The sequence below is a fragment of the Taeniopygia guttata genome, chromosome Z (genome assembly GCF_048771995.1).
Source record: "Taeniopygia guttata chromosome Z, bTaeGut7.mat, whole genome shotgun sequence".
Taxonomy (NCBI): Eukaryota; Metazoa; Chordata; class Aves; order Passeriformes; family Estrildidae; genus Taeniopygia; species Taeniopygia guttata.
This window is the reverse complement of record NC_133063.1, coordinates 48701189-48725436: the sequence shown is the minus strand read 5'-3', so window position 1 is coordinate 48725436 and position 24248 is coordinate 48701189. Positions and strand designations below refer to the sequence as shown.

Sequence of the window (24248 nt, the reverse complement as noted above, 5' to 3'; positions counted from 1 at the left end):
TCATGCTCAGATACTAGTGAAGAAAACTCTAGAAACTATCCTCATACATTAAAAGAACTTGATGGAAGGTGCACTTCCTAGTCTGACCAGGTTCACTCTTACACCAAAGGGCAATCACTCCTTTAGTTTTTGGGCCAAACCACACAGTTTTAGAAGGAATTAGAGCATCTGCAGCCCCCCATTAATCTCCAGTCATCTGCCACTGGATTGATAAACTCACTGCACAGATGTTGACATAAAGACTTAAGGATGACAGTGTATGATGTACAGTACAGGATGACTCCTTGTATCAACTTGTGAAAAACTGCACAAAAATTGCACAAAGAAAGGGCTATTTTCCTGCTTTTCTGGAAATACTCCATCAGACATTTGAAAAAAAAGACCCACAAAAATCAGTTTTTTAAAAGAATCCCATTGCTAAAACACCAAGCGTAGAAACACCCATGTTCAAATTATCTTCGACATCTTATCTTCACTTTCTTGTGGATGTGTTTCACAGTGTGATCCTCCCATAATCTAGTCACATGCTACTTCTTCAGCCTTGTCCAGCAGCATGTATAAGTTGACTGCTGAATAAGGACTTGCCCATATACTGGAATGTGATAGGAAGAAATTAATATATAGAACGTCTTCATTCAGTATGTCCATCCAAGTGTACATTTAACAAAGTGATTTTACTGTAGAAAATAGTGCACACTAATATGTAAGAATGATTAGCATAATTAAATTAGCTCCAGCTACCTTCATTTTAGAATAGTGTTGAAGAGGTGAAGAGGTTGGGTGTTTTTTGGGTTTTTTTTTGGTTTTTTTTTTTTTTCAATCCTGGAATTTTTTTGACAGAAAAACACTCCAGGCTCTTACAGTATAGTAAAGATGATGAAAGTCAAGGAATTCTGCAAACACTAGAATTTCAGGCCAGGAAACTGGAATTCAGAGATTGTGCCATTCTGCCATGTGCCAATCCTGGTCTGCAGCTGGAAGTGCTGGATGGAACATAATTTGTCTCATGTTAATTTTTTTTTTTAACTAGAAAATAGTAGAAGCGTGGTTGTTTTAAGGAAACTTTTTCAGATACTGCATCACTTCAGATCGACATTTTCTTTCCTCCAAGACTACCTGCTTCTCAGAATGTTGGTTCTGTCAAGTCATTGAAGACTCACAAAATAAATAACATGTATTAGGTATGCCACAAGACACACAGTAAATGGCTTATGGGCAAGATGATGGAAACAGTTAATAAAAATAAAGGTTTCTCAATCCACCACCCTAGCCATGCAGGAGAATTTGTCTCTGGTGAATGTGGCAGATAGTGTTATCTGGCAGGAAAGGCTCACTGGAGATAAGTTTAGGGTAGCGTCGCTAAACAGTAGTTCATGTGGCATCCAGCATAGACCTCAAGCTCAGTATTCGGGCAAATAAAATGTGGAAATAATCCCAGCCTAGAGTTTCCAGCCTCTATAATAGTGGTTAATAATAAACTCACAGGAAAGTATTTATTTTCTCCCGATTACCAAAAATAAGGATTAGCTATATAAAGTTTCTTGGCCATTCTCTTCATCTAAATCATGACAGCACAGTAATGCAGTGTCTCAAAGCAATATGCAGTGTCTCAAAGGAAAGAAAAAGATTTTGCTTCAGGTACAAGGGTTGAGGTCCAAAGTAAAGAAACCACCGTCACAGGCATCAGTAATTTGTAATCCCAGTAACCCAAAATTCCTACTAGTATCAGGGGGCAAATTTCTGAAAACGTGAAAGTTAAAGGCAATGCCTGTTCAGTACAGCTGGGACAGATCACCACCTCAGTTACTGACTGGACTAAAAAAAACTTGCAAACTCTGGTTTTTCAAGAATATGTCTATTTTAGTGAACAGGGCAGCTTATATGATTACCTTCTGTGGATGAGACAGAACTTTTATTTCTAAATTTATATACATGATCTTAGACAGACAGCCAGATTTTCAAGCAGCATGAATTCACAGCTGCTTTAGAAGGATATGATGATCTCAGAATAGAGTTTTTTGCTGCTGGGTGGTGGGATGTACACTTGGGAGAGCAGCAGTGCACAAATCCACACTCACACAGAAACACAGAAAAGTAAAGTGATGCTCCAAACTGATGAATCTTTTGAAATGGAAGAGATTAAGGTTCTGCATTTGGCAAGAACATTGTATCTCTCACAACAGCACAAGATATCAGGTTAGAAATGCGGAGTATCACCCACACCATCTCTGTGGATATCAAGAAGTGTTGTGAATGGAGCACAGCTTCTATTCAGGCAAGGCAGGAATGCAGGTTTTGGGATAAAGCAACCGTGTTTGAAAGCTTTGACAAGCTTGGGACACAGAACTACCATCAAATTCCATGAGAATCTTTAAAGTTCTCAATTTCAGTTTAATGCAGGTATCTTTCAATTTATTAGAGAAATTTCACCTGCTACTTACATTTTCAGCAATTATAGTTACCAAGATTTGAAATATTGTAACAAATGTAATGTTTGTATTTTCATTTAACAAAATCAATACAAACTGTAGAGATACCAGTATCTCTTTAGCCACGCATTAAGGTGGACTAGACTGTTAACAATTACATGTGAAAGAGGAGAATCCTGACTTTGTGTACAGCTGTAACTTCACATTTCTGCCTTAGTATTTTTCCAAAGGACTGAAATGTATGGATAATTGTAACCAACAAATCAGTGTGTATTGCAAAAGTGCCTGCAACTATGCAAGACATATTGATATAACTCACAGTAAAGATAATTTCAGTCTTTTAACACTGACGGTGAAATATGCATTTCACAGGATGACACAGATAGCAACTCACTGATGTAATACAATAAAGCACGCACAAGCACTCTGACACAGTGTGAATTCAATCCCAAAACAACTCCTTTCCTATACCCATTACTTCTGCAATGATGAATTCATAAGCCCTTCTGTTTCCTGCTGCTTATTGATGAGAAATATTAAACGGCATCACATAGATGAACATCACACTGTTTTTACTGCAAGCCAGTGGTAGAGAAGGTCTCCTTGTTTATAACATATATTTTCTGCTGGCTAACTTACTGCTTCAGGAGAGTTTGCTGGACTCAAATCATTAGCCTTCATCTCACGATTAATTAGAGTATCTGTTTCTCTCTCATGCCTGTTTATTTTTTGGTTTGGTAAAATCCAATTTTTCAAATTGGAATTAATGCTCATAAAATGCCACCTTCACCTCCCCGAAACTGAAATAACTTAATAGGGTTCTGACTTAAATGTCTCTGCCACAGATTACCCACTGTAATTCTGGACGAGAACTAAACAGCAGGTGCAAAGGATTGCTCAGATAAACCATAGCAAAATTCAGCCTATATCCACTGTGTGATTATAGTGTTATTTAGATGGGGTAAACTAAAGAGCATCAGGTGAAATCAAAGGTGACACAACAGAAATTGCCCGATTGTATTCAACACAAACTCCAAGACCTGAAGGTGTGAGGGGACAAATGAAACTGAAAATTAGTCAGAGAAACACAATGTCACAGTAACATCATAATGCCCATGAAAACAAACTCTTATATAGAATAGTGTCCTTAAGGGAGATGGATAACAAACTAAACTAGCCAGCTTTATTTGAATGAAAATGCAAACACTTTTCTCCTGGCCATTTCTTGTGGGTGGCACCATAGTAGTGAACATAATCAGTGCCTGCATTACAGGACCTGGTGTCTGCACAGAAAATGAAGGGTATTCTGGTGACAGACCTATTACTGTAGAAAGAGAAAAATTCTGCATTCATATTATCAGCCTTTACATGTTTTCATAGTCTAACCAATCTAAAGAAATGTATAAAATGAGCATGGGATTGATATTGAGGACTTCTTTGCTCTGTCTGCTTCCCAGTAATGTGAAATACTGGGAACAGGGCGTAAGTTTGAAAAGCTGTGTCAATACAATGCCAAAGATTTCATTACCCCTTCTGGATTTATGTCTGTTCCTGTAAGCAGTTGATGCCGCAAGAACAACAGGACCAGGCAGCCCTCTTTGAAGAAACATCTGCTGAAAAGAAATTCCAAGTTTTAATCACGTGTCCTTCTAATATCCATCATGTGACCTAGGGGTCTTGGGTGTGTAGGTTTTGGCCCATCCAGGTACCCCGGGCATGGCTGGAGCCCCAGGCCAAGAACTACTGACCCTTTTCCTAACAATGGGCACAGGAACCTGTGGCCCAGCACGAGATCGGCTGGAGACGATGACACACAGCCTCAGACTTCAAAGGCTGGACTTGATGATGTTGGAGGTCTATTCCATCCTGAATTGCTCTATAATTCTGACTTGGGTGTAAAAGCCTATGGTTTCCTTTGTTCGGGGTCCCTACACGGAAGCAGCAGTTCATTCTTTGTTGTTTGGTAATTGCATCACGATTAAATTATTTTAAGGATTTGGTCGTCGGAGCCTCCGCTACGGGAGAGCGAGTGTGAGGGGCTGTGCAGCTGGCAAGGGGCCTCGGTTCCAGCTCGGTGGTGCGGGTCTGGATGGTCGGACAGGGAAGCTTCCCCAAGAGCAGCTGTGTGCCGATCCCGGCTGCAAGAGAACGCCCACTCCTCCTCACCGCGAGCCGGTGCCGAGGGTAGCGGAGCCGCCCGCGGGCGATCAGGGCTCGAGGTGAAGAAACACCCGGGGAGGCCGGGCCGGTGCCCCCAGGCGAAGGGCGGCAGGAGCCCGGCCCGGCCCCCGGGGCCGCCTCCGCGATCGATGTATGGGCGCTCGACAGCGGCACAGGCAGCAGCGATGGCGCTGAGCGGGGTGCGGGTGCTGGAGCTCGCAGGGCTGGCGCCCGCGCCGCTCTGCGGGATGATCCTCGCCGACTTCGGGGCGCAGGTGGTGCGAGTCGACCGCCCGTCCCGGTCCGCCGCGGCCCTGGCGCACGGAGACGTGCAGGCCCGCGGGAAGCGCTCCCTGGCGCTGGACCTGAAGCAGCCGCAGGGCGCCGCGGTGCTGAGGCGGCTGTGCGGCGCGGCGGACGTGCTCATCGAGCCCTTCCGCCACGGTGAGGGGCCGCGGCCGCCGGGGAACCGTGCGGGGCGGCGCTGCGGCCGCGGCAGCCCGGGCCGGGCCGCGGGGGCGAGCGGGAGGTTGGAGGTGCAGGGCCGCGGGCTGCCGTGCTGAGAGGCTCCCGCCTGTCTGTCGCCTCTGCCATACTGAGTGGGAAGCGGGCAGGGAACAGCTCTGGAGGCGCTGGGGGCGCACGCTTTGTGGCGGACTTGTGCACTGCAGCCGCCTTGTGAAACCCCGGGGAAAGACCGCCGGGAGCGCTCGCACGGGGCCGTGCCCTCGGCCGGGCTCGGGAGGAGCAGCAGGATGCCCGAGCCGAGGGGTCACACCGAGCTTGGAGCCCTGGACGAGCAGGAGGGTGTCCGAGCCCAGGGGTCACACCGAGCTTGGGGCACCGTCCTGTGTGATGTCCAGGCCTGCTGCTAAAGTTCACGGTTGCTGTGCCAGTCAGAGTTTGAGCTTGCAATTCCTCTGAAGACAGCAGATCTGACGCTATGGTTACAGATTTACAAAGCACATATTCCAAGGAGAGGAATATAAGAGTTACGTGTGCTAAATAGAGTAGTATGATTACGTTGTACAGGGTTACTCTGATTCAGGAGCAAATCCAGGTTATGAACTACAGTCTTCATTTTCAAACATCATGGCTAATTTTAGGAAGTTGCTTTCTACAAACTAATCACTTCCTGCCAGTCTTAAGTTACTTTATGAAAGCCTTCCTTGTGTTTTTGAAAGTATTTTCCTTTTTTAACATAAGGTTAAAAGTAAGACAAATTCTTTAAATACTCAATTACAAAATTTTTCAGTTTTTCAAAACCAGTTTTGAAAGATAACTTTTGGTACATTTTTAATTACTGTATGCATATTTACTAATTTATAGGCGTGCTTAACATCTGATTTTCAGTAGCAAAATTGATGCAGTGTTAAGATCAGTGGACTTTTCAGATAGACCACATTCCCTCTGTTTATAAGCCATACACAGGCACTCATCTGATGGTTATGTCAGTATCTGTGGGTGCTCCTTGAAGGTGCCGTTCTGTTAGAAAAGGTCAGGTTGGGCAGGGCTCTGTGTACATGAATCTAGTTGAAGACGCCTCTGCTCCCAGCAGGGGGTTGGAGTAAGTTACCTTTACAGGTTCCTTCCAACCCAAACCACTCTGTAGCAATGCTTCGCTGAGGAGCTAGCTGAAATGTTTTGGACATTTTACAAACAGCTTAGAAATAGGAGACTTTTTCAGTTAGACATCGTACATCATGGACGGATAGTGTGTCACAAGTAATTATTTTCCTTTGGAAAATAGATTTATTCTTACCTTAAAATAGTTTGTTTTACTCCCCAGAAGCTGAGCAAAAAAACAAAACCAAGAAGTTAAATTCCACTTTTTACTTGTAGCTGATCGTCTGGTTATTCTTTATGAAATTTTGTCTTCTTTGGTTTCATGGGCGCTTGCTGGGTTTTTTCTCAATTGGAAGTACAGGCAAATTTGTAACTAGATACGAGGTTGCAAGGCCTGTAAGTGGACTAGGCAGTTCTATGAACCATCGTGAGACTGCTGGAAAACAGTGAGAAGGTGAGGGCCCAAGCTGCAGAACAGTTTCTTGCAAGGCATGTGTGACCTTACAACAATGACCTTATGACACCAGAGAGGTTATTTGTCACCCTGTTTCCACTTGTGCATTTGAAAATCATGCATTTTGCCAAATTTCACTGCTTTCTTGGGAGTAATCACTTGCTGCTGCCCAGTAATTAGTACAGTAGAAATGGATCTGAATGAAATTGGTGGTATAGTAAAAATATGGACTAGTTTTGTGAGACAAGCTGGAGTAATAGATTCTGGGGTGGAACAGGCATTGAAATTATGTTAGCCCTTCAATTCTAAAATATGTGGCCCAGCAGTGCTGGTATAGATCATTGGTAAAAGTCTGACCAAACTGCACTGAACTCATAAGAAAGTATAATTTATTGCAATTCAAATTTATTCTCTTTAAACCACTGTTTTAGGACTGCAAGATTAACATTTTAGCCTTGATTTCTGTAAATCCATGCTGATTCAACTTACATACCATTGCTTCTAAAAGTTCCTTACTCCCTGCATTAAAAAAGAACATGTTTACTTGTGCGTAGTACTTGCAGATCATCTGTGGAATAGTGGCATGGTCCAGTCACATGTGAGTTAAAATACAAAGGAACATGAGGTACTGAGAAATTGTGAGGAAGGTATATGCCAGTAAAATACAGATGAAATTTCAAGTGATTTTAATATGGAAAATGTAAGAGTTTTCTCTTTCTCTTTTTTTCCTTGTTTTACCAGCCTTTGGTAGCTTTCTGTCTTGTGATGCATGGTTTTCTGTCAGTCTTTTGGAGAAGTAAAACAGGAATAAAAGCTGAAAAAATATCCCTAAAGCCTAATTTCCACTTAGTTTATATTAAAAATTTATGCTGTATGTTGGTAATTGATAATGTTTGTGTTGTGACATGGACACTGAAGTAGAATGTGCTACTTCATGAAGTGCAGTTGAGTTCTGCTGTTGTATACTCTAACTTTGAGTCATTATGTTTTGAGTATTACTAAATGTGGATTTGAATTCCTTGCTTGTGTCTTTTTAAGGTGTCATGGAGAGACTTGGGCTTGGCCCAGAGGTCCTTCTACAGGAGAATCCCAGACTCATCTATGCTAGACTTACTGGTTTTGGCCAGACAGGAAAATATGCCAAGTCTGCGGGTCATGACATCAATTACTTAGCTTTATCAGGTAGGCTGTAAAATTTCCTGTTAAATAAAATTTCTTTCTCCCCTTTGATCAAGACTCAAGAACTTGTTGAAAGCAGATAGCTCAGAATTTATCTGAGGTGCAGTCTGACAAAACAGCTGATCTGAAGTGTCTCTGTCAATGAAATGGGGCTTGCCTTTCACTGTGCTTTTCTCTGATGCTTTCAGTCAGCTCTGGCACTTGCTTAGCTCCTCTGTAAACTTCCTCACAAGTCAAAATCTGGTCAGAAGAAATAAGGATGTTTTCTGCCAGGTTATTAAGATGAAGCAGTTCATTGAGGGGTCCAGCCAACCAGTCAGCACACAAAAATAGGAAACGTATTAGACAGGCTGTTTGTTTTGCCAGCAAACAACGATCTGTTTCCGGCTGGATCAGCATGTCTTCCCAGGCTGTACATTATTTTCCTACTTTGTGCTATTCTATCTGAATGAAGAATCAAATTTTTATTTGAAGAGAGGACTGAATATTTTCTTCAGGGCCCCTCTCCAGAAGCTCTGTATACTTAATAATCCTGAAAGGGCTGCAGATTATTTTATATGCTTGTGAGCAGATTTTTTGAGCGAAGAAAAACTAGGCAGCATAAGACAATTTGAGATCTTGTGCTTTTCTGCTTGTAAATGTGTCTCCACTGATACCGGTTGAAATGAAGTAGGCTTCAAATAAAGTGGAAATGCTACATTTCATTGAGGTGTTGTGGACCTTGTGGTGGTGTATGCTGGTTTTAAGTGGTATGATTTTACAAGTATGCAGTAGCAAACAGAAAAAAAAAATATGCACCTCAGGTGCAGCCCTTCCATGCATGGCCCTAACTCCTGCTCTTCACACGGCTTCTGTCACTGATGTGTCTCTGAGCCTGTGAAGGAGGAGAGAAGGTGGCACAAAAGTTCTTGGCTTCCCACTGGATAAAGTAGTTCTTGTAGCCCCAGGAAAGGGATGGGGCAGAGGCAATGCAGACCTGGTGATCTGGTATCTCCTACTATGAGGAGTCATAATGTTGTGGAATAAATTCTTTAGAGATGCATTCAGTCTTCCCTCATGTAAAATTTTAGAGAATAGAAAAGATTAAAGAAAAGATGCCTCATTTGAAAGACTTTGACTTCATGTTAAGATGATTTCAAAGTATTAAGGTATTTTTATCTGTTAGTAGTGGAGGGAAAGAGTCAGTATGGGAACAGTATGGTCCATCCCTACCTTAGTTTGTAGAACTTTCTGGTTTACAAATAGAGTGATTTTTATCTCTGGAGCTGATTTAATCAGTTGTGTTTTGGTTTGTGATATCTTCCTAAAATAATTTTGCTTGAAATTTCACAGATCATTTTTTTCTGCCTAATAAAAGGAAGTAGAACAAGGTGTTTGAGAGGTGTCATTCCTCAAAAATGAGATCTCATATTCTGAGTATTTTCCTAATGAGCTTTGGCTTCCTTTAACTAAAAAATAGTTTGTGTTAGGAACTCTTAAGAAGTCAGTATATTAATTTTCTTGTACCTGTGACAACTTTTTAGACTATTAAAAGGAAAGTTTTAGGCAGCAGTAGGGGTTTTACTCCTGCACTACAGGATTTGGAAACCTTCTATACTGTGCACTCTGTTGCTTGCCTGTAGGAAGTGGATTAGACTATTAGTTAATTAGACAGTGCATCAGAACCATGCAATTCTCAGGAAGTTCTGACCATTTATTCTGCAGGTCTCAGGCCTGAGGCCACAGACACAGGATAGGGCTGATCACACTGCAGTTTCTTGCTTGCCCAAAGGGAATCGCTATGAGGCAACTACAAAGAGTAAGGTCACAGTAAAGAGGTTGTTCAGGATGGCAGAGAAATGCTAGCAAATTCAAAGCTCTGACTGAAGTAAACTGGCTTAGCCTTTGCTCTAATTCCTTTTGTTTCTGCATAATTGCTGGCATAAACATAGGGTCCTTGCATTTACATAGCATGCAATCGGAGATAACCTCCTTGTGTTAGTCGCTTGTTCTTATATACAACTTTTTTTTTCCCAAAGGAAGTTGGAGAGGGAGGATAGGACTGAAGCACAGTTGTCAGTGTGAGATCCTTTGTTATGATTATTAGTTCATTTTTATGAGCACATAAGATTATACATCTGCATTTTTACTTTAAAATATTCAAAGAAGAACACTTTATCAAAGTGGCTTTGAGACACATTCATCGTGCCTTTTATGGGCGAGATTCAATGCATGTACAAAGTACTAATATAAAATTACTGCACTCAGGGTTGGGGTTTTTTAATAAAACTTTGTCCCTATGTAGTCAAAATATCAACATTTATCTGTGACAGTTTTTTAAATCTCTTTAATTTATCACATCTTCCCTAATATGACTTCATACATTTTTACTCTTTTGTGAATTAAAGAGCCATCCAAGCAGAAATAAAAGGCATTAGAAGATTGCTTTATGTCTTACTTATTTGCATAGTTTGACAATAATGAAACTTTTAATTGTAGAAATGAATGTTTATAATTAATTTTATGCTTATCTTTGCTTTGTTTTCTCTTTTGTCAGGTGTGCTGTCAAAGCTGGGTAGAAAGAATGAAAATCCTTATGCACCTGTAAACCTTCTGGCTGATTTTGCTGGTGGAGGTGTCATGTGTGCACTGGGCATTGTTATAGCCCTCTTTGAACGTGCCAGATCTGGCAGAGGGCAGGTCATTGATGCAAGTATGGTAAGCTTGTTCTCAAGGAACTTGTGGTTTCTTAGGTTTTCTTAGGTGTTCTCCTACTCTAAATCTGGGAAAGGGAGGAGATTGTAAGGTTTAAAATTGAGAATTTGGGAAAGGGAGAGTGAGCTCATAAAATGGCTATTCCTTCTCATACAAGCAATTTTCATGAATCACTGCTGGCATAACATCCTTATGTCATGGAACACATACTGCAGCCTCTTCCCTCTCCCTGCTTTTGCCTGTCTGCCTTCTTCACAAAGTATTAGCTCTAGGTATTTGATTAGTAAGTGTGGTGTATGGAGATAGGGTGTATAATAAACAATTGGCTTACTGTATAACAACAAAAATTACGATACTCTTGCAATAAAAATTGCATCAGCTTTATTCAAGATACATCATCTTACGATTTTTTGACAGGTCATATGTTAGTTAGAAACCCTGTTCTCTGGGATAGTTACACTGCCTATGTATCATTGCCAAGAAGTCAATTTCAAACATAAATAAATGAAAGGCTAAATTAGCTTAATAATGGATATTTTTCCACTGGAAGGCCACCTACTTACACACAGAGGAAAATGAAAAACTTAACAAGTGGAGTTCTACAGATGTTTGTTGGAGTTTTTTTCTGTTTTCTCCAATAAGTTGAATGACAGATGAGCTATTGTATTTAGTAAATTTACAGATAATACACATATGTGAAGGACTACAAATATGCTGGACTTGGAATAGAATTGAAAATGACCTTTTCAGATTGGAGCAATGACCTGAAAGAACTGGCTGCCATTCATGGGCATTGCTGCTCTGTGGTCTTTTGTAGGCAATTTGTTGCACAAATGCAGTAAGAGAACAATTGGCTAAAGTACAATCCTGGGAGTTTGTAGTAGTCACAAGCTGAACATGAGTCAACAATATCACACTGTTACAAAACACATACGTACTGTTAGGATGTATAAACAGGAAATAGAGCCAGCAAAGTTTCTGAAGCAATTATTCTAACCTATTCAATGTTTATGAAGTCTCAGGAAAATAACATTTCAGACACTGACCATCGTCTTTCAAAATTGCTAATTAGAGGAAATTAAAAAATTATGACTCTAAAAACATGACCTTAAAGAAGAATTGAAGGAGATTGTGTATTTGTGAAAGAAGAACTGTGGAGAATTGTGACAAATCTTCAAATACTGAAAAAGATACTTCTTGTAGTTTGTAATATTACCAAAGTTTCCTTATCACAATTCAGCCAATTAAAGGAATTTGTTAGAAGAGGAATCAGTTAAGTCTGCTAATGTTCTAATGAAATTTGTAGCTCATTTGGAGTAGAATGTGTTATGGGGCTTTTTTAAGCCCTTAACATTGTGTCTTCCAATTTTTTCTTGTTTCATCATAATTGCGGAATTCACAGTTTCCTGCTGATGTGCCTGGTGACCTGTGAAATGGATGGAATATTGTCCAGTATCACAGGATGTACTTTACCTAGCATTTGGTCATATTCCTTGTGTCTTGAATAGACTTTCAGTGACACAGTTGATGAAAATCATGCATGCATCAACAGCTGTAAATCTGCAATAAATTGGCTGGTGGATGAGCCTGTTTTTACACCTAAGTTTTTTGGGTTTTTTTTGTGGAAGAAATTCTTTTAAAAGTCACAACACTGCAGCATTTCAGCTGATTTGTTTTAACGCTGTTTTTGTTTAAGAGACCCTTTACTTAAGCTGTTGTACAATTTAGGTAGTCTGAATATGTTAAAGACTCAGACATGTGGTAGAATTTTCTACGGTAGAAACTGCACTGTGTGAAAAGTAGACAATGGGTCCTGCCATTTCATCTGCCTGTCTCAGAAGAATTAAGTGCCTGGCCTGAATTGATTCCTGCTGGATGCTGTCCCTTCTCATTGATCTTATAGGTATCATGGCTATCTTACAGGAAGCCAGATAGTTGCCACGTGGAGTGGACACCGGGATGTGGCACAGTAGGCACAATTGTACCTCTGCATTCTTGCACCACACTGGAACATAGGCATGTGAGTCAGGACCACAGTTTGGGTTCACTAGAGTTTTAGCCACAGAACCTTCTGATAATGGTAGGCATCTGACTGAGCATAACTCACTCTTTGTGAAAAGACAGCCACAGGAAAACATGCTGGTAGTAATAGATTGCATAATAGTCTCGTGGCAGGAGCACTTAGCAGTGCAACAGAAGACTGAGGTTCCAGGTTTTCCTCAGCCTAGAAGTACTCAAAACCAAAATTCCCACATCCTAGAAGCCTTCTTCAGTCACAAGGATAGTTTAGGTCTGTGTGGATTCATTCCCACTTTTGTTTGAGCTGTTTTCAGTCTGTGGAAAGAACAGAAGACTTGTGGAGCAGACAGGTCACCCATTAGGGTGATGCCTCTGGATTCTTGTGCCTGCTTCAGAGACTGGAGATGTTCTTAACATGAGGGAGACATGAAAAAAATACCACTTATAATCATTCTGCAATTAGACTTAAGTGGAGTCACTCCATGTTATCCTTTTCATGTTGTAAAAGAAGGTGACCACATTAGTGAGTGTGTGGTGTTATTTTTACATGCCTTTGGAGGTCTGGTGCAGATGTTAAGACACTTTTTTTATTTGTCTCTGAAATGTGGTGGGCCTCAGGCAGAACCTAGCTGTCCAGTTGCCCAAATAGGGATATTTCTAAAGTCCCTATACCAGTCAAAAACAGATCTACTGTTTTATTTTAAGTGTTTCCTGGGTAAGTAGCATATAGGTTGTACAGCTGCTGACTAAGAGTTTTGTCAGGACCAAAATATAATTTTTCTGTTAGGTCTTATTCTGATATTTTTGCCATCTTTTATTATCCTTGATTTCAGTGCTTTTTGTGTAATACTACTTTTTGTTAATATGAGCAGTGCAAGATCAGGTCATTAGTAAAACAAAATTTATTTGCAATAATTTTGTAGATATGTAGATGAAGGTATGCAGTATTTTCTCATATGAAAGTACTTTAATTGACTTTAACATGCAACAGCGAGGATAGAAGTATTCCTGTCCTTGAAGCAGTACTAAAGCAGAGCCCAAGTAACACACATTAAATGAAGAAGCCCTCTTGACCACATGCTCTAGCAACTTGCATGTTTTAAATTTTTGCATAGAAAGGTATAAACTAATAGATCTTTCTACATGAAAGTTTAGTAGCCTTTTTTTTGGTACAGTGTCTATTCTTTTCTCTATGGACAACATTAGGTTAGTTTCATGCAGCTGAAATTACATGAATCAAGTGATACTCAGAATAATACAGCTCAGGTTTTAATCTGTTCTACTGGAATGTTTGTGGCCATACACTATTAATTGGCTTATTTTTGTTTACAGTACTTTCAATACAGTTGAAAGAAAATTAATGTGCTGATGAGCAAAACTGTAGGATGTGATTTTTCTTGAAAGACTGACCCAACCTTGGTAATTATTGAAAAGCTGAACAAACCGAATTTTCATCTAGGTGTACTGCACAAAGACAAAATTTTGAGGAACAATTTGCAATGGGATTACTCATGTTTTCTAGCACTGTATTCATCAGACTCTTGTCTATGTAGAGATTCCTTTGTTATGTGTGTGTAGCTGCCACTGATGACAGTTTTTGTTTTAACTTAGGGTTGGAAATTTTATTTTATTTCCTTCAAATTTCTGCTAAAAATACTACTCTTCCTACAATCAGTATATTTAAAGGAGACAAAAATTTGGTATTTATGAGACTGGCACAGATACCTTGTTTTCCAGAGGTTTAGAAGGTGTTGATGGCTGTCTGATGCTTAATGTTGTCTAGAGCTAAGAAGCTTGTCCCATCACTTGTAATTACTCACTCATTGTGAACTTGCTAAATGAGGAAGCTTTATTCATTGAAAGTGTGTTGTCCATTGAAGCTGCCTGACTACATTTATGCTCTTTCTTACTCTGTATGTCTAGATTATTTCACGTATGCAGTGTAAACAGTAATTGAAAATTTTAAGAAATGGAACTGCTTAACAGAGATTCTGTCATTAAAAATCTTAGCAAAGGGCAGAATTGAAAACAGCTTTTTGTTGTTTTGTTTTATCCAGAATTTAAATAACATGCCAACTAATTTACTGGAGCCTTTATTTTTTTTTTTTTTCTAAATCTTCAAGGTAGAAGGAGTAGCATACCTAAGTTCTTTCCTGTGGAAGTCACAAAATTTGGGACTTTGGAGCCAACCTCGAGGTGAAAATCTGCTAGATAGCGGTGCACCTTTTTATGAAATTTACAGGACCTCTGATGGAAAGTTCGTGGCTGTTGGTGCCATTGAGCCTAAATTTTATAACCAGTTAATAAAAGGTGAGTAGGTTGGAGCAGTTGTTTCATAGCAGCAAAGCATGATTGAGTGAATTCTTCCACAGCTGGTTTTGATTCATGATGTATGGTTCACAGAATCACTAGGTTGGAAGAGAGCTTCAAGATCATCGAGTCCAGCCCATGCCCTACGCCTCAAATATCCATGGCACCAAGTGCCACATCCAGTCTTTTTTTAAACACATCCAGGAATGGTGACTCCACCACCTCCCCAGGCAGAACATTCCAGTACTTTATCATTCTTTCAGTAAAAAACTTCCTCCTAAAAAATGGGAAATGTGATTTCTTTGTAAAAGTCAAACACTTTCTGAAGCTAGTTGGGTAGTTGTGCAACAGTTTAATTGAATTTCTTTTCCAGCCATTAATTTTTTTCCTTTTCACCCCCAGCAACTACACTTAAATTTCAGGTTTTCATTTGGAGTTACTGTAATGGTAGTTTGTGATGTCACTAAGCACTAAACAACTTTTTCTGCAAATCACTTTTTTCAAATGATTATTTACTTTAAAAAGACCTAATTCTTTGCAATTGCAAGTAGAATTTAAATCAATTTCTATTATTTGTACTATAATTAAAAATAAAACCTATTAAAATTGTTTCAGAAAGGAATATTCACTGGAAGTAGTTCGTAGTATGACAGAAAAAATTCTTGTGGAAGCAAATTCTGCTTAAATAATTAATTTCCACCACAATTTCAGACTGCTTTTAGTGTCTAGCTGTGGATATAATATTTATATTTGACTAAGACTCTTTAAATATGACCATAAATCATTATTTATCTCTTCAAGAAATTAGAATGTGTTATGTAATATATTTAACTATGAAATGACAACAAATGTGCATCTTTACTTCTGAACTCATTGTGTGCTTCAACCCTTTTTTTACATGGACTCTTAGCTTCTTATTGGTTATTTTAATTTCTTTTTCTGTTGTGCTTCTCTGGTAGATTGCTATGCTTTCCATACAGAATTTATAAAAATACAAAAAATTCATGAAAGAATTTAGTATTTATTCTTTCTTTGTTGCACAGAATATGAAGGCTATAAGAAGTTCTCAATTTAGTGTTAGTTTTGGTTAATGAGTTCAAGGAATGTCAGCAAAGGATTCCTAAAGTGGATGTACCCAGTGTTTTGTGAACCACATTTGTGCATGCATGTGGCCAGTCTTCACTCTGTGAGCGTGTCAGGGGAGTAGTTCCTTATTCCTGCACAGTCTCACACTCATTATTCCTTGAATTGTAGTGTTCTTTGAATAGTATCCATGCTGCAATTTGTACTGGTTTTGCCTGGGATAGAGCTGAATTTCTTTGCAGTAGCTTGCATGGGGCTGTGATTTGGGTTTATGCTGGAAGCAGTGCCATTACACAGGGATATTTCAGTAACGTGAGCAGTCTTGCACAGCACTGAGGACTTTTCTCCTCCTCACCCCACTGCACCAGTGAGAGGACTGGGGTTGCACAAGAAATGGGAAGGGATCACAGCCAGGACAATGGACCCCAGCTGACCACATAGGACATGGTGCTCAGCAACAAAACTGGAGGGGAGGTTGGTGGGTGGTCACTTTTCAGGGACAGGCTGGGCATTGGGCAATTGAGGGTGAGCAATTGTTCTCATCTGCAGCTCTTGTATTTCTTGTGTTATAGGGTTGTAAGGTGGGGTATGCCTTTGATGAGCAGGATCCCAGAGAGAGCTTGTTCTTTACGCTTTGACTTTGTTCTCTTGCAGTCTGCGGTGCTCGCCAGGTTCTTGCATAGCTGTAGGTATGAATGGCTGCTTCTCTTGTAGCTTAAAAAAGTCCATGCAATTGTGTAATATCTAAACTGGGACATGCTGCTATGTGAAATACATGAGGGAGACTCCTGGAGTGACTCAGGGACATGTCCAGCCTTATGTTAGACAGATCAGATGTCAAGTTTGGAAATGTCACTTTCTTGGCTGAAGAGGATGGTGCTTTTTTGTCTCTAACTCACCTGAGAATAACCTGTTTGTAAACTCAATTTGTAAGCAACTTGATCTTGAAAAAGAAAGTGTAGTTGATTGTTCCATCATCGATTATTTGCAGTTCTTTGAAATGTTTTTCTCATCCCATCCCCAAGAGATTTTCTTGCTTGCATAGTAGCTGAAGAACAACAGTAAATATCTATATCAAAGTAAAAAACTGTATCAAAGTGAAATTCAAGCCCTTGCCCTGTGAGTTAGGTGATTTGGAATTCCAATAAATATCTTCAGGGAGAGCACTTGTATTAAGTACAGAGCAAATGAGAAAAAAATAAGGCTGCATACTCAGATACCCATATGTTTGGCTTCAGTGCTCAAACACTGGCTTGCAGTATTCATAGCCTGCAGTATTTTGTTCTTTGGAGACTGAGTTGAATCACTTAAGCTACAGGACTGGGATAGAATCTGTACTTTTTCAAAAAGCACCAAAATTCTGCAATGGCATATGGTTCTGTTTGTGACTCTTCCTCTGTGAACTTTTTCTGGACAGTCCTAACTTCTTTTATTGATCATTGTTACGGGGCAAGACTTGGGCTTTTCTCTGTCAGCCAGGTTATCGAGAGATAAACCTGTGATGGATGAAACCAGTGGCCAGGTGATTTAACGGTGATTATGGTGATGGTCTCTGTCTTCTTTAGATGACTCTCTACTGAGGAAAATGCTAAAATTCTGCTTTTCTTTTAGTTGTTTCTCAGAAATTTAGAGCTTAAAGCTAGAGCAACTGTGAATTCTTCTGTTTATGTTGGGACACCCACATTGGACAACTTTATTTTCATGTTTGGAAGTACTCCTTATGTTTACAGTGCAGAGAAATTGCTTGATTTTAACAGCTGAGGTTTCAAAAACAGTTATTCCAGCAATAATGAGCTAGTATGTATCCACTTGTAAGTAGACAACGACTGCAGTCATTGTTGCACGTTTCAGTCTGTTTCTGCCATATTTAAAAAATCTAACATATATGTTGCAGTCTTCGAGGAAATTTTGATTTTGCCTGTAATTGTATCGCTATCTTTGCTTGTTTACACTCATTGAATTTCCTTTGTTTATTTTGTGAAAATGTACTGTTTAAAGTAAATGACAAAATTCAAGATTTTCTCACAATATTGAATTTAAAGTAACTGCTCTTTTGGTCTTTTGTTTGAGATGCATATCGTGATCTGTTCAGATTTTCACATAGGAAATATTTATTCCTTTCAGCACTTAGGGTTTCAATCTTTCTGAAGCAGTAGTTCACTAAATTAGAACAGCAGATCCTTCTTGTGACTGGGGGATTATTTCCTCTCTGGGATACTTATTGCAGAAATTAAATTCAGAATTTAAACTTTTGAATATTATGGGGAAGAGGAAAATGTCTTTGAGAATTGTATTGCTCTTCCACAAATCTGAGGATCTGAGGCTGAGTCCTCTGTTTCAGGCATTAATTCCAGCTTTGAAGTGGGTTTAAAATGCTATGTTCCAGTTGCAATTTCCATACTTTCATTTCATGGCTTTTCTCCATATTTCTGGTCAGTTCTGCTGGTGAGCAATTTGGTGCTGTTCCAGATGAAATATATTCAAAAACCACTGGATGTCTCTATGTCCATATTCAGAGGGTAGATTAGTTTTGCCACTCCCATAGAATGAGAGTGCAGGGATATGGGTGTTGCAGATATCAGTTGCAGATTTAAAGACTGCAGAATTGAGAAAGGAGTGTGATGTCTCTGAATGATTTGTCTCTGCTCACAGAATTCTGCTTAGCCAAAGCAGGACTGATTTCCTTTTTGTTCACTTCAGTGTTTTCCTGCAGAGTTCCTGCAGGAACCCAGTGCAGGACCTAAATGCAGTTAATGACATGGTGAAGAAAGTTCTTAAGGAGGCTGCAGAGGGAAACTAAATTATAGAAAATAAAGCATATTAGTTTGAGAATATTGTTGGCTTTGTAGACTGTGCTCAGCGGGGACAATTGCCAGAAATTGCCAGAAATTTATTAATTAAATAAATTTTAAAAAGGCTTTATGAGAAACTGAAGCTATGTAAAATAGATGGAGTAGAGAAGTATTTTGGGCTCACTATTGACTATTTGCTATTAACAGACAAGCTGTAGTCCTTTTGCCAGTATTAGTTTTATTACTACAAAAATCAGACAATAAATAGCTATAATGCCTTGACATCTTATGAAAAATATGATGGAATAAACATTTGCTGCTAATGTTAAGCCTTAGTCTTTTGACAGAAAGAGACAGAATGTCTTCTGACCTGTGAATTGCTTCTGCAGGTTTGTTCTGTTTTTTAGCAATAGGTGCTTAGTCTTGCTGCAGCCAGGCTACAAGAGGTGTGAAGAACAGGTGAGAGTAAAGGTTTAATTCTGAGTTATATGGTGTAAAGTTACACAAGGTGAACTTAGTGTCCACTTACATTGATATGGAAAGCACTGACAGTCACTGAAGTACTGAACTTTAGTTCCTACTCCACAGGACCTCTTTTACTTCAGTACTCCTGCATTGTATTATTTCTGTTTAAAAAAGAAGGAAAAAGTTCAGAAGCAATTAAAAACATAGTTTGCATCATTATGAAGGATTTCCACGAGACTCTCCATTTTGTGATTGTTAAGTATTGTGTACTATATTTAAAATCTGCTGATATACTGAATGCAGTACCACATTGTTATTGAGACATGCAACATGGGCAAACAGTTTCCCTGTTATGTTTTAGACTCAGTTATACATAATGTTATGTTTTATTTTAATGTATTTATTTTGATAAGCCTTAAACATTGTACATATACTTTAGAGGGCCAAGCTCCTGCTGGTTCAAAACATTTGCAATTGTGGTAATTGAGTATGTCAGCTTGGAGTACAGCTATGGATGCATTTGCAATGAGGCCTGGTAGTACTGTGGGCCTGATCAGCTGTCATTTCCTAAAAAAAACATAAGTTTCAGAAAGGCTGATCAGAGAAAAAACTTTACATTGTTACTTTAATGAAAATTCACGACTCTCTTCTGAAATATGGGATATTCTGGAATTCGATCGCCTTTCACAGTGAGAACAAATTTTATTTAGTCAGAAAAAGAACAATGGCCTTCACCTTGCAGCTGTTGTTTAGCCCAAAATTAAGGTTTCCCTTAATTGATGGTTAAGATGATTTTATTCAGTCGTGTTATGACAACATAATTTCAAAATTACTCTGCTACAACCATACAGTTTTTGAAAAGAAAATTAGCAAGTTAAACCAAGAAAATCTTGAACAAAGCTCTCCTTTTAAAATAGTATGACTGAAATAATATAAAAAACCTGTTTTAATTTCTGACATAGCAAAGCAGCTTCACTGATTTATTTGATGTATTTTGCTGGTTTCTTTCTCTTGAAATTGGTGCCTGATCTTACTACAAATTGACTAAGAAGTTCTGTAGAAATAAGGATTTCAGTTTGCTCCATCAATAAACGATGTGGGGGTATATATCAATAAAGCTATAGCATTTGAAGGAGATTTAAAGTTACATCATTATAGGGAGACAATATTTCACTTTTCAAAAATAATTTCAAAGCAGTACTAAAGTATGTTGACTGGGCTTTTCCATAAAAAAACTCCTAGATGAAAATTTAAACAAAGAGATTTGGAACTAAGTCGTTATTGCTTTATAAGATATTCTGTGTAAAAGATACTTTGCTGTTCATTACACTGGGTGAAGTCTGTGCTCTTGTGGTATCCCAGACAATTATGTGCCATGTAATAGTTTCCTTGTTGAGTCAGTCACTCCTGCTCTGACACTGCTCATCTGCACCACAAATGGTGAACACAAGCTGGAAAATGACAAGTTGTAGTGCTTAAATGCTCTCAGTTCATCCTGTTTAAAGCTGAAGTCTTCAGTGGTAAGCAGAAAATGAGCATGTAATATTAAATTCCAGGTTCTGTTTATTGTTCCAGTTTGCCAGAGAATGTGCAGTGAGGCTCAGCCAACTTCCCATCTGCCACAATCATCAAAAATAATTGTGTAATGGGATAATGGTAGAGTTCTGCTCATGTTGGACTGACTGATAGAAGCCAAACCATAGTTAATAAGAACATGAGTACTGTGAAACAGAGCTTCCACTTGACAAGATTCCATGCTTTGAGACAGAAGTTCAGGTAGTGAGTATTTACTTTCCTTTTGTGGAAGGTAAATTTGCCTCACCTGATAGTTCATAAGTAAACTGTACTGCACAGTTTGTCACTAGTGGAAGACTTTGAAAATCAAGAATAAAATTAATTTTGAAAATACTGCTAGCTTTTATCTGGTCATGATGCTCAACCAGTGTGAGTTACCTTCAGCTGATCTCATTTTAAGATGACACGAATGGTTATGGACACAAGAGTGTAAGTTCAGTGATTTAAGGTGCACATGGCTTGATAAAACCATAAGGACTGATCATTTGTAGTATAATTTATTGTGGTATCCAGAGGCATTTCTAATAAGATGTGAGAATACTTATTTTGTCTTTGACTGTGATGAATTTCTTCTGAGAGTGAACAACTGCAAGGCTGTGTTTCCGAGTCTGGAGACTGGCAATTTCTCTGTGTTTTCCTTTGAAGTGCCAAAGTACCATTTCAAAGCATGTATTCATTTTCAAAACTATGTTTAATAATCTTGTGATCAACAGTGAAGTTCTTAAATACTGTGTTAAATTGGGGGGGGGGGAGGGGGGGAGGGTACTGTGGGCCCCAAGAAGTGCATATTGTACAGATTATGAATGGAAAGAATTTAGGGAGCAGAAGAAAAGGAATTATCTCCCTTTCTTCTCCCCGTATATTTAAGCAGCAATATGTCTATCTCACTCAGTGGTAAGGAAGCCATAGAAAGACAAGATATTTTAGGTGTTTTCTGCCTATCTACAGTTAAAAACAAGAGGAGGTATGTGTAAATTCTGTCTGCCAACAGCCCTCTATTACCCAAGCCTGTAACAGTTGTTAGTCTAATTATCATTCCAATACCAGATAACCAAAGATATAAAAAAGTATGCTCAAAATTTAGTTTTGCAGAGCTCTACATTGCCTTTTACAGGGAGCTGCTGTTTTCTAAGAAGCTCTTTTTTTTCTTTTTTTGTTACTTGTGAAGCATTATGATGATAGTTGTTTTCTAGTCTTTCTAATTTCTCAAATTAGCTTCTTTTGTATCCCTGCTTTTTCTGAATTTTTCCTGCTGTGTTCATGCTCCTGAATTTCAAAATGTGACTGTTTGAACAGCCTTCAGTAGATCACTTCTGATTTCTATTTGGTATTATATATTCTGCTTATAACTCTGTACTATCTTATTTTGAAACTGTAGATCAATTGCTTTTTCTCTTACTTGTTTTTTGCCTCCTTTTTGAGAGAATCTCTACAATAAGTGATAAAAATTCTTGCATCTCCTTGAAGTAGCAGAATGAAAGAGCAGAGACTGCAGAGAGCAGAAACGGATATTGGAAACTGTTTTGGCAGCACAGAAGAGATGTAAGCTCCCCAGTGAGAAGGGTTGTGATGCTTAGTTCAGGGATAGACCTAAGACTTGCCTAGTTCAGGAAATTGTCATTACAAGGCCTTGTGTGCACATGCTTTGCTCTGGTGTCTCAGAAGGGATGTACTTAGTGCATGCCTGGGCAGTCCTTGCAACTGAGATGGAAAGCAAGGTTATTGAGCAGTTAGTGAGTGAAAGGGCTGAGGGAATTGGACCCTGCGAAGCTTGCTAGAGCAGAGGGAGCAGGAGATACTGCTGGAGCCTCTGGGCAGTGGAGTGAAGAAGCAGGTCACTCTGCCTGCAAGCACCTGCATCTGAGCTGCCACATGCGGATCGAGCTGGGCACGTCCATCCACACCATCTTCTCATCTGGGGATAGAAATAGCCCCATCATGTTGAATTTCAAGCACTGTAGCTTGCTGAATGTCCTGCTCTGGCAGATGTGCTGGCTCCTGAGAGATAAGTGTATTGCTGTAGTCCAGTATTGGCAATGATGACAGACATGGGGAGACTCTGAGAGATGGTCAGAAGAATCCAAATTTATTGTGGACTACATATGCTTATATACTATTCTAGGAGGGCTAGTAATGTTTTACTACAATGATTGGGTTAATCATCACATATACATTTTACATCTCTTGCTTGCAGAGCTTGATGTGATTTTATTTTCTGGTAAGACAGTCTGATTTAATCTTCAGCTAGTCTTGATTTAATCCTAGAAGTTCTGTTTGCTCTTGCCAAGGCATCCTGATTATCAAATCTCTTATGCTAATCAGGTCCAAAGTCTGTCATCTGTCTTGTGTGTCCCAATAGTCCAGGATCCATTCAGCAGATTTCTGTGTTGCCACTGCCAGGTAGAGAATATGATACCTATTATACAAGCGTTTCTCAGGACATTATTACCTCGAGACAGCTGCTGCTTCTGTGAAGTGTTCATACAAATGAGTGTTTATTATAGGTGCGTACTTAAAAGGCGGTAGCTGATGCAGTTTAGTCTAATTGCAAGTATCATAGAAGATTTTATTCCTCTGCTCTCTGCCCTGCACAGATACCCAAATAAAGTTCAAAGTGACTTTAGTATTGCCTGCAAAATATTATCTTCTTGAGGAATGTACTTAGTTGCGGGAAGCACTAAGTAAATTATCTAAGCTGTACTATAGTTTAACTTTTCTTTTCTCCTCTCAGGTCTTGGGCTAAATTTAAATGAACTCCCTTCTCAGATGAGTTTCTCCCACTGGCCTGAAATGAAGAAAAAATTTGCATCTGTATTTGCACAGAAGACACAGGCTGAGTGGTGCAGCGTATTCGATAGCACTGATGCCTGTGTGACCCCTGTTTTATCCTTCGAGGATGCTGCCTCACATCAACATAACAAAGAAAGAAATTCTTTTATCAAAAATGATGAGGAAGAGATAAGTCCTAGACCTGCTCCTGTTCTATCAAGGACTCCTGCTGTTCCATCCTGTAAAAGAGATCCTTTTATAGGAGAGCACACAGAAGAGATACTTCTAGAATATGGGTTTACTAAGCAAGAGATTGATAAACTTTATTCTGATAAAGCAATAGAACTAAAGGACCTAAAAGCTAATTTATAATCTCTGACTGTGCATATCAGATAAATTTCAGGCTGATACTGTAAGCTTTTATGCTTTAAAATTAAACTATATGACAAATTACTGTTGGCATAATATTGATTTTAAATAATTTATATTTTTTTAATTATTGACATTTTAAATTTAGGTTGAAAACAGTAAGACTGATCTATTTTCTAGAATGATACTACAGTTGTGTTCTGAATATCTACATAGTTTACTTGTTAAGCACCTGTAAACTCTCAGAATTTTGTTTAAATATTATATCCTTTGGTTTGATTCTTTTAATTCTTGGTTATACCATTGATTTGTAATATATGTTGCAATTACTTGAAAGTAATTATTTTAATAAAATATAGTTATATTCTTCTTAAATGAGTGATT

At 39.0% G+C, this 24248-nt stretch overlaps 1 protein-coding gene across 1 annotated transcript; it reads left to right on the top strand.

The window, feature by feature from the left end:
* The first annotated feature begins 4383 nt into the window (after positions 1 to 4383).
* Positions 4384 to 24239, top strand: AMACR (alpha-methylacyl-CoA racemase). The gene is made up of 5 exons (XM_030257918.4): positions 4384 to 5033; positions 7648 to 7791; positions 10325 to 10485; positions 14625 to 14811; positions 23458 to 24239. The coding sequence occupies exons 1-5, from the start codon at positions 4739 to 4741 to the stop codon at positions 23865 to 23867; spliced, it is 1197 nt and encodes a 398-aa protein (XP_030113778.4). The 5' UTR covers positions 4384 to 4738; the 3' UTR covers positions 23868 to 24239.
* Positions 24240 to 24248: the final 9 nt, after the last annotated feature.

What these genes read in the sequence shown, in the direction of transcription:
- AMACR (XM_030257918.4), top strand. Translation starts at nt 4,739, where the DNA reads ATGTATGGGCGCTCGACAGCGGCACAGGCAGCAGCGATGGCGCTGAGC. An exon ending in CAATTACTTAGCTTTATCAG is followed by an intron (nt 7,792 to 10,324) that starts GTAGGCTGTAAA and finishes CTCTTTTGTCAG; the next exon opens with GTGTGCTGTCAAAGCTGGGT. An exon ending in AGGTCATTGATGCAAGTATG is followed by an intron (nt 10,486 to 14,624) that starts GTAAGCTTGTTC and finishes TAAATCTTCAAG; the next exon opens with GTAGAAGGAGTAGCATACCT.